Consider the following 10,637-nt stretch of genomic DNA (forward strand, 5'->3'; position numbering starts at 1 on the left):
GATTTGCTTATGGCTTATTTATTACATATTTTCATAGTATATTGATGTGGCATATTTCTTTTGCAGCAGCTGTCTGCTCAGTCCTTCTATGGGAAGAGGAGGCCTGCTGTGCCACAGACTGTTGTTGTGCCAGCCCACTTAGACATCATTGAGTTTGATTTTGATTTTTTTTTTTTTTGGTAAGGGACAATGGTTCAGTAGACACCATTGATCATAATGGTCGTGGTCACCAGAAAGTAAAAGGCACCAGAGAGAGTGAGGTTGACAAGCAACCAGCAAAGACTCCTGATAGTTGCTGTGCCTAGTGCAATAAATGCAGGGATTAAACAAAGATATAAATAACTAATGAACTTTACTTGCTGGAAGGTGGATTGTTTTTTTTTTTTACATTTGGACAGAGCTAGATGTTTTCCCCTGTTTCCAGTCATTGTGCTAAGCTAAGTTAACCTGCTGTTGTCTGTATTTAGTGTACAGACAACAGAACTATATCAATCATCTCATTTAACTCTTGGAAAGAAAGAAAGTATATGCCAAAATATCAAACTACTCCTTTAATGAAGAGAAAGTAATGTATGTGATTACATGTAATGTGGCTAAAAATATATACCTTATTAATAATAATTGTTTTTTTCCCCCTGCACTTCCGTTGTGCCTTGACATATTTACTAAGGTGAAGAAGGTTGTATCACACATAATATGGTCATAAGTTTGAAAAACATCAATAATAGTCTTTGGGAAAATTCTATGGTACAGGTATTGTTACTGAGTGTGCATGTCACTGTCAACATTAATGTCTGTGTGCCCCCAGTGTAACTATATATAAAAAGAAAACCCTTTGGCTCTTTTAGTTTCTACCATTTTCTTTAACTGTTCTACTATGACAACAATAAACAATGAATGACTGAATGGTTACACCAGTGTTGTAAGTTATACATACCGTAATTACATCAATTACACTGTAATTAACTTGCAACCTGTTAAAATAAGCTATAAGAACTGAGCTGCACTTCTTGGTATTCATAAAAGCAAGCAAACTATTTCTTACATGAAGGGGTCATCAGCCATGCGGGGCCAGGCCACGTAGCAGAGGGTCCTGCGGGGTAGTGTTCGGATGGTGGAGAAGTAGCAGAGAGGGAAGGCCAGAATCACGGCCAGACTCCAGATACAGACGATGATCCCTGTGGTGGCTTTCGCAGACAGACGAGGCTTCAGGGGATGGATGATGGCCATGTACCTGCAGGTCAGTGGTCAGTAGGTTAATAAGACATAATTGTGTTTAAAGACTTGATAGCCTTATAGATTTTACAAGAGAGACCGATTCATGTACACTTTATGGGAGTTTTTCTCAATGGTTTAGACTCCTTAAAATTAAATAATATTTACGTGTACAGGTTATTATACGGCATTACACTGATTGTGACTTAAGAGCTGTTCAGATAGTCATTTCACCTTCTTGGATTGTTTAATTTAAAGGATTTTCAGTGGCCTGAATATGTAAGAAGAAATATAATTTTGAGAAAATTTGAAAAAGTCATCAAAATGTAAAAACATATTTATACTGTTATCACTTTAATAATTTGGTCACCCCTCAGATTTATCTTGAGAAGCGCAGCTCTATGTGGTTGGAATGTATCTGACTTCCAAACTCAGTGGATGATTCAGGCATTTTAATATTTATTTCTACATCATTCTACATTTAATTTTCTGCACGGCAGCCTGTAAAAGTCCAATGCTGTGGCTTTTGATTTTCAAGGAAACTGATGGATGATTCATTCCAACAAATTATGATGAGATTTTGTTTGAACTGCACAATGACACTCAGACCTGGCAGGAGATTACCAACTCAGGATGCTACATGATTTTCAGTTTCTGGTAACACAGGCTCAGAGCTGCTAATTCAATCTTCATAAGATGGTAAAGAACAAGTCCTTATGCTTTCACCTCAGTGACTGGAACTCTCTGAGGGACGGCAACAAAGATGCCCCATCTATTCACCAGTAATTACTTGGCATTTATTCTGAGTGTCTCACTGGGCACACTGGTGAATGGCAGTGTGTGAATAGCTTGTTAGATGTCCAATCAAGTATGCACCACGGCAGTCCAGAGTTATTTGGGATCCAACAAGCTCACGCAATGGTGGCTGACCTAATAGTCTTGTAACCACTGAACAATAATCACAATTCAATGCCAGAAACACTTGAACAAGATTAATAGGATTACACATCAAAGCAAATTCACAAAGGCATCAGCATCAACTGGACATGAGACATTACAGCAGCAAGTTAATAAATCATTCTGTGTTTTGTTTTTTGGTCAACCTGGGACTGCACAAAGCTTTTATACAACGTACTGTTTTGAAACCATGTCAGTGTGATGTGACAACATCAACTAAACACTCCCTTCATCACTGCCTGGTGTTTAACCAGCAGAGATTACCTTGGATGAGACTTAGCACAATAGCCAAACATTATGTGCACAGCTAAATGTCAAACGTTGACTCAAATTTCCTAAGAGAAGAGGGCTATGTTTAATGTTTCAGCCACGCTTATGCACAGCATCATACAGTAAAAAATACTTAACCGATTAGTTCACCCAAATCACACTGACAATAGTACTATTTGGTATCTAGCCAGGCAGATAGTTTTGGTTTTATTTGTTTTAATAGTTTGAACCTTGGATCACAATTCAGCACTATTTATTGCTATTTGCACAAAAACAACATTTCTTTAACCTTCACTGTGTTGGGGTTGAGGCAGAAATCTCAGAGATGGATATCTTACACTGCAAACCAACATGTCTAAGTTTATAGTGACTGACCATTAATGGAAAACAGTATTTGTTATTCTCCCTGCACATACCATTAAAGTTTAGATATATACACAGTATCACTACAGACTGTGTTCACACACATCCACAGCTTCTACACAAAGAATTAAAGGTGTCAGAAATGGAAGTCACCAGCCATGATAACATAAAAAGCTTTAAGGCTTCGCCAGTTACCTTTCACACAGCAACCTGTGTTTATTTAGCTGCAGAGCCTAAGGAAACACGCTTGGCAGCACAAAGAGTCAGCAGGAAGGACAAATTCACAGATGATCACGAACTGTGGCCTCATGCCATTTCAAGACATCAGAGCGGAGACAGCACCATACTGAGGTTACGAAAAGCATGACCGGAGGTTACATCTACATCATGTAGGTCATGCCGATGTTCTCTTTCTCAGCACACAGTTGACAGAATCGAACGGACACTGCAGACCAAAAATACAAATGCATGGAAGTTGCTGTAGAGGAGCCAAAATGAGCACGGCCTCAGGAAATGCACTGTTGCCTTTGTGCGTCAAGGAGAAGTTCTGGAGGAGGAAAACACCTCACACAATAACACAACACACTGTGACACTTGTACTCTGGCAGTAGACACACACTGTGCCTGCAGCTTCTACAGGGTTTTTGTTTTCATTATGTTCGGCCTGTAGCTGCTTCCTTCATCAGTGTAATCCCTTTATTCAAACATTATGACGTATGACGGTCCACTGATCAGTATCAAAGCCCGGCTGATAGTGATGACTGCATCCCCACATTACTGGAAACCACAGAAGCAGGAGCACACACACAGAGAGAGAGATGGAGGAACAAAGAAAGAGGTGTGAAAGAGCAAAAAAGATAAATAATATGAGTGCATGTGACAGAAAGCAAGAGAGTCAGAGAGCATAAAAGCATGGAGGAATGGGTGATCTTTTCTAGGGTGTTGGCTCATTCACTGCAGTGCAGACTCTTTGCAAAACAACAGCTTCAGTCAGAATCACTGGCAGTGAAATGTAAAAAAATAAATGTGTGGAATTGGCCCATGGTGTGAGAGATGGCAGTCGCCCTGCTGAGAAACCGCCTTTCTGATGTAATAATGCAAATCACAAACAAGTAATTACTCACTCATCCACTTGGAACTGAAATAAATAAGCTATACTCAAACCAGCAGGGAGCATAAACCCCAATGGAATTAAAATAATGTGGGTATGGAGCATACATTAGATGCCATGGATGGATGCGTGGATATTCCAATTAAACTGATGAGAACTCCATAGTTCTTATGCGCATGGGGGCACAAGCTAGTACATCAAATTGTTTTAATTGCACAAGCCTCTTCAAATGGAGTGCAGTTTGTCTTCATGCAAGAAAAAATACTGATTTGAGGTTTTTTTTTAAGCACAAGATTCAATTTTCCGCCACTGCTGGTGGAAGGAAGCATAGCCACGTGGAATAATCAGAAAGGAGATGTTCAAAAAATCATGCGTGAAGCACTTGAGATGAAAGCGTTTGTGTGACAAGGATTTTCTTTTTACATGCTGTAGGACTATAGCTTGAAATATCCATGCGCTGTGTATGTGCACGGATTATTTCATTGCTTCTTTGATGATTAAGGAGCACTGTCTGCATTAAATTGAATATTCTGCTTTTTTGCTTTTTCCTTTTTTCTTTAATACACAAATTAATACTGATTATTAATTTATTTCCAAACAAACAAATTTGATAGAATTTAAAGAATTTAAGAATACACATTATACATCTACCCACACATGGAATTGAACACCTGGGGAGAATTTAGCATCACCATTCGTTAAAACTTGTTCTTGCAACATTTCATAAGCCCACCTGTCCACAGCTATCGCAGTCATGGAGTAGATGCTTGCAAACACAGATGTGACCGGAAAGAAGTTGTGGAATTTGCAATACGCTTCCCCGAAGTACCACTCCCCGTGAGCAGCGTAGATAAAGTTTATCAAAGTATTAAACGCGGCCATTGAAGCGTCCGAAAATGCCAAGTTTAATAGAAAGTAGTTCGTCACCGTCCTCATACGCTTGTGAGCAAGAATGATCCATATCACAATGAGGTTTCCAAAGACCGCCACCGCCAGCACGAAGCTGTAGGCTACGGACCAGAGAGCGACGCGCCACGGCGGCTGCACAAACTGGTTGGTGTAGTTTGCCGTTATGTTGGATCCGTTATGTGGAGCCGCCATCCTCTTCTTTTTTCCCCGAATATAGTCACTGCTTTGGTGGTTTCACGAGTCCTATCTACCTACTGAGGTTCAAAGCTAGAATGGTGGGATAGGATTTGCATATGTGCACCATAGCGCGCAACTTAATCACATCACCATGCCTAAAAAAAACTCCTTCCCAGATCCGTAGAGTGTTGTCTCCAACCACTCCGCACTTTTCAGCGGAGAATAACAACGCAGTGAAACTGTACATATAAGAAGTATCCTCCAGTGCCTGTTGAATGTAGGTGTGAGCTCAAAGCCTCCCCTCCAGCAGCAGCAGCAACAGGCAGGGCGCCGTGCGCACTCAGTGACGCGCAACTGGCACAAACGGTGAAAGAGATTGATTGATACTTGTGGCTGCTGTTTTAAACTTCATGAATAAGGGATGGGCCACGCTCTCTCTGGCCGCGGTGTGTAATCAGTCAGCGCACATTGTGTTCCTTTATCTTCTGTGACCCTTCATGATGATCTGGTGTCAGCAGCAATTCAAAGGAGCCACAGGATATTGAAATGGTGCAGGCAGTGTGTGTGCAATTACACTTTTTTCAGCAGGTTGGCTGTGGTGTCACTTACTGCCATCTTCTTCTCTTGAGTTTTCCACTACTGTCAAATTTTGTGTGACTCATCATTTCAAGGTGTCTTAATGCTTCTGTTATTACGGTCTTAAATCACCTTCAGTGCACCAGAGAGAATGGAAATGTGCAGTACTGTATTACTGTGTTGGTAGAACGGCTGGCTGCAGCTCTTCCCCTTTGTGTCACATCAACATTCACAGCTAACAGGCTGAAGTCCCCTCTAGACATCCAACTGTTCACATCGGATAAACCTCCTTCATCCGCTTGCATTGCCTTTAGTGCTATCTGGTAACCTCTACACGGGTACACTTACATGTCGTCCATGGCTGATCAAATCCAATCAATCCAGTAAAGCTTTTCAACAGACAACTATGTTTCTCACTGTGCAGTGGCAGAAGCCCAGAGTCATTTAGTTCTTTGAAACACATTCCTAATCTGTAGTCTTTAGGGAGGTTCCAGTTCTTAGTCAAGTGTATTTTCTTTTCATTTTTTTTTTTAAATGAGCTGAGGTGCAGAATCAGCAGAATGTGTGATGCTGCATTTAAATCTGAGGGAGAAGTCATTTTCACTTATACTGCACTAGACCACACTGCAGAGGAATGCAGGGTTTGCAGTCTATTCTCACCTGTTATTCATAGCATTTACACAGAGATAGATGCATATACAGATACATACAAAGCTGTAAAAGGCAACCATCTTAAACACTGTGGTCTTATTCACACTACTTACATAAAACTCCCGTTTTATACAGTAAGCAATGTATGTGTGATTAATCTGGAGGGTTGTGGAACAAAGGAACACATTACTTTATAATTATAAGGTTTAATTTATTTATTTATTTAAAACAAGGGATTTTATATGTCTATTTTTATCAAATGAGTTTTTTGGATGTTAATGCTGACTAAATTTAATTAGACACTAATCATTTTGAGGTTTTGACCCTGAGGATATTTAAATACTGCCAAAAGTATCATAATAATAAACAGTTCTGTTCAGTATGAAAATAGAGCATGCATATTCAGTGATTAAGTTCATATGAATTTGTAGATATGAATATTGATATTAGGTAAAAGTCAATATTAAGAATTTGATTCAGCTTCAGCTTGATCTACTCAGGCACTTTTTTGTGTGAACTGTAAGAAAACAGTTATTTAAAGACCTCAATGTAAGCAATATTAAAACCACATTTCTCCCAGAGAGGGTTTGCATTAGTTCAAAGGGGGAAGGAAAAACAATTACAGAAAAAAGCAGCATTTACAGTATGCAGTTCAAATTGAGGTAACCACTGACAGAAGGCATCAATCTCATCTCTATGGTTCCACTTGAGTCTTTGATTACTATTAAAAGCCCTGACAGGCTCTTTCTTTGTCTACTGTTCGATCTGAGTAACCTTTATAAAAGTCTTGCCATTATGTTGTAATTGAAAGGATGCATACAGACATGTGTGATACATGTAGTGATGAACCAATGGAAAATTAGATCCACCTAAATGGTAAATCAAGTTTGCAGAATTACTGCATATAGCAAAGATGAATACAGTGAGTTGCATTTAAACTAATCTGACAAAGATTTTATTTTTTCTGGTATGGTTTTGGTAACAGGAGTAGGAGACAAAAATTAAAGACCACAATGTAATGGTCTTTCAGGTTCTGTGGGAACACAGGTACTTAAGTAGTTCCTTTTAGTTGCTTTCAGTTAATGTGACCCACACTGTAGCTCAATATGATATATGATAAAAGGAGTGACATGTCACAATAAGTGTATTTTAACATTTAGAGGTGTCCTGATAGGAATATTAAGTTCAACTCTCCAATTAATACTGTGCAGATTTGTTTTAGGAAGTTTCATACATACTGTGCACTTACACTGTTTACAACTTCAAGACCTGGTAAATTTTGAGAAGCTGTCACAATGCCTACTGATGTGAAAAAACCTCACTCAGTGATGTAATTAATTTAATGTTTAAAGCAAAGAAATCAAAACGAAAAAATTAAAGGTCCAGTGTGTAGCATTTAGTGGTATCTAGCTGTGTAGTTGCAGATTACAGCACCCTCACTTCACTCTACCCTGGTGGTTCAACACAGCGGACTCCATAAAAGGCTACCTGCTGTGTTTGTAGATATAAACGGCTCATTCTATAGTGACAAAAACAAAACAATTCTTATAGTCAGGTGATTAATGAAAACATATTTATGAGTATTATATTAATTTTCTCTCAATAGATCCTCCTAAATGTTACAGACTGTACCAGTCTATAATTTTTAGCCTTTAATGGACAGACAGTAGAGACGTACTGGAAACATGAGAAGGGGGTGACACACAACAAAGGTCCCCCATCAGAACCATACCAGCGACGTTGTAGTTATATATTCATCCCAACACACCGAGTCTAACAGAAAACCTCTAAAATTAGTATTTAGGGTCCTGTCTTTAAGTACATGACACGAGAACACCTTCGGGTTCCTATTAAGCACACTGTGTACATGTTTTTAAAGCAGATTTACAGCAATAGCTGTCAGAGGGCACAGAGACCACTACAAAAAATCCAAGGTTGAATTTGCATATGATGCCGACTCCCTATCTCTCCTGACCGGCTGCTTAATGAGGTGCTATGGGATCATTGTCCGTGACTTTGTTATGCGCGTGATACATACCAAGAGACTTAATTGTCGTAGCTAATTACATTTTTTGACATGAAATGTCATTTTTGCATTTTTGTCTGTTTCTGCATATTTCTAGTGGAAATATCAGGGTAGCAGTTATGTATAGCTTCAGCTGGAACATTGTCAGCAGCTCTTTTCACAGCTGCCTCTGTGGTGTGTCCGAATTTGTGTCAGGGCTCAGGGCTATTTGCTTTGATCAATTCAGAATGTAACTGGGGAAAGCAATTTAGTTGTTAATGAAAGAGCATTGCTCCACAATTCTTTTTTTTAATTAGTTCTTATTGCGTACATGAACAACTAAATTTTGTTCCTGAGAAGAATATAATGAAAGTTTTACTTTGTAGCTTATTGTACTTTAGTTCTTGGGTGCAAAGCGAGTGTGACTATTGACCACCAACAGACTGTCACACACTAATCAATTAAAGGGGGGCATGTCAGAGGGCATGTTTGTGCTACTAAAACACAAATCCAGAGTCAGAACAATTTGTAACTTCACTTTAAATGGGTTTTAAGATATTCTACATGCAGATGAACCAACATTTTGTTCCTCTAAAGATGACTAACTGTCATGTAGAGCCTTAAGTAAACTTACTGCACTGCAGTTGTCTGTGAATATCAACTTCCACTCTCATAAGAATAAAGCAGACTTGCTCCTGACAAAGATCCTAATTATACTGACAAGCTAAGATGCATAAATGTTAGCATTTCAGCTACATATGGAGAAAGTAATGTGGTGCCCCTTCCCTCTATTATTGCAGGGTTTCTATAAGTCTGGCCCTTTCCTGTTCTAATACTGTATATGCTGTATTTCCATCTACCTATTCAGTCATTTATGTATGAGGATGTGTTGTTGTTCACTTTGACAATCAGTGGGCATCACTTACACCACAACAGAGTCATACTTGAATTCCCCAACATTAGTGTTTTATAACCTATGAGACCTGGGGGAGGGGGCTCAGCAGAGTATTGGCAGTTTTTGTCAATACAGCTCCATTAAATGAATGTCAGGAGCAAAGCTTTCATGAACTGGTTGTTGCTCTTGGTTTCGATGACCAGGAGAACAATATGTATATACTATATATATATTATATGTAGTATTTTAATAAAACCCTTCGAGAGAAAGGGAAAGAGAAAGACAGCAGGTAAAGTAAAAGCACATTGTTAACCTTGTCCACTTTAATGGATATAACAGCACCAAATAATAACACTACATGCAATATGCCCAATGTCATAGTTACTATATAAAACGAGAAGTAGAAAGTTGATATAAAGTTGTTCTATATGTTACATTCTGCAATTCGGCTGAGGCATAAGGACTCAACCAAGAATCTTGGTTTGTGTGCAGCTGCCGATGTTTGTTGAATTTCATTCCCCATCTCTCTGTGCCCTACTTTCATCTCTCCACTGTCAAATCTCCAAATAAATGCAAAAGAAAATGGCCCCCAAAATACTTTCAGTGCAGAATCATCCAACATAGATAAAAATTGTAACCACCACAATAATTGCAAAACTCTAGAACCAAGTGAAACAAACTTGAATCTGTAAAGTTTAATCTAAGTCAGGTTAAGATTTCTTTCTGGTGCCATGGATGGAATAAAACAGACTAAACTGTCCCTTTAATTAAGGTGTCAAACTGTTCTACCTTAAAGGCAGGTTAAACAGTGGCTGCTGTACCATCCCTAATGTGAATGTCTTAAAGCACTGTTTTGTTTTACTTATTAATCCTTTGAAGTTTGCTTGAGTATTATCATCCAGCCATTGTCTTTTATGATGTGATTGTTCTTCTGGTGTCTAGGAGAACATCTAACTTGTCAGCTTGTTATGAATGTTATTGTCTGTTTTTTATTATTCAGTTTTCCAATATTTATTAAAAAATGAAATGTCTGTCTCAGTTTTAACAAATGGTTGATGGACTATGAAAGTACCAAAGACAACAATGGAAATAAGTTCTATATCTGCAAGTCTTATTATGTTGTATTTTATGAGTTACTAGAATGTTTTGAAATCTTGTCAAATAAGCCAAAACAAGAAAGAAAGAATAGCTGTGAAACTGATGAAACTCAACATTTCTGAAATATAGTGGAGTAGAAGTAGCATAATGTAGTATGAATAGAAAATACTCAAGTAAAAGTACCTCAAAGCGGTACTTTAGAGTACTTTATGGGGATACTGGTGGCTCCATGGTTATGGATGATTCAATGTTTTTCTACATGAATTGTCTGTTTATCCAAACCCCCGATATATCTTTTTCCTCTCTGACATACACCAATCAGCCCCATATACAACAAATAGCGATGCACTGTGTTTTCTGACACCTTTCTATCAGACCCAGCATCCGCTTTTTCAGCAATTTGAGCTACA

General features: G+C 38.6%; 1 protein-coding gene across 1 annotated transcript in view; it reads right to left on the reverse strand.

Annotated features, from left to right (window-relative positions):
* tacr3a (tachykinin receptor 3a) overlaps nucleotides 1-5,349 on the reverse strand; it is a gene marked incomplete in the record, with an annotated part of 22,359 nt that extends 17,010 nt beyond the window's left edge. Inside the window, 2 exon segments of the mRNA XM_035659889.1 lie at nucleotides 1,046-1,234; nucleotides 4,650-5,349. Of these exon segments, the coding sequence (XP_035515782.1) occupies nucleotides 1,046-1,234; nucleotides 4,650-5,017 (557 nt within the window).
* Between the last annotated feature and the right edge of the window lie 5,288 nt (nucleotides 5,350-10,637).

This window comes from Morone saxatilis, unplaced genomic scaffold, assembly GCF_004916995.1.
Source record: "Morone saxatilis isolate NCDOM2014 unplaced genomic scaffold, NCSU_SB_2.0 Contig17, whole genome shotgun sequence".
NCBI classification, from domain to species: Eukaryota; Metazoa; Chordata; class Actinopteri; family Moronidae; genus Morone; species Morone saxatilis.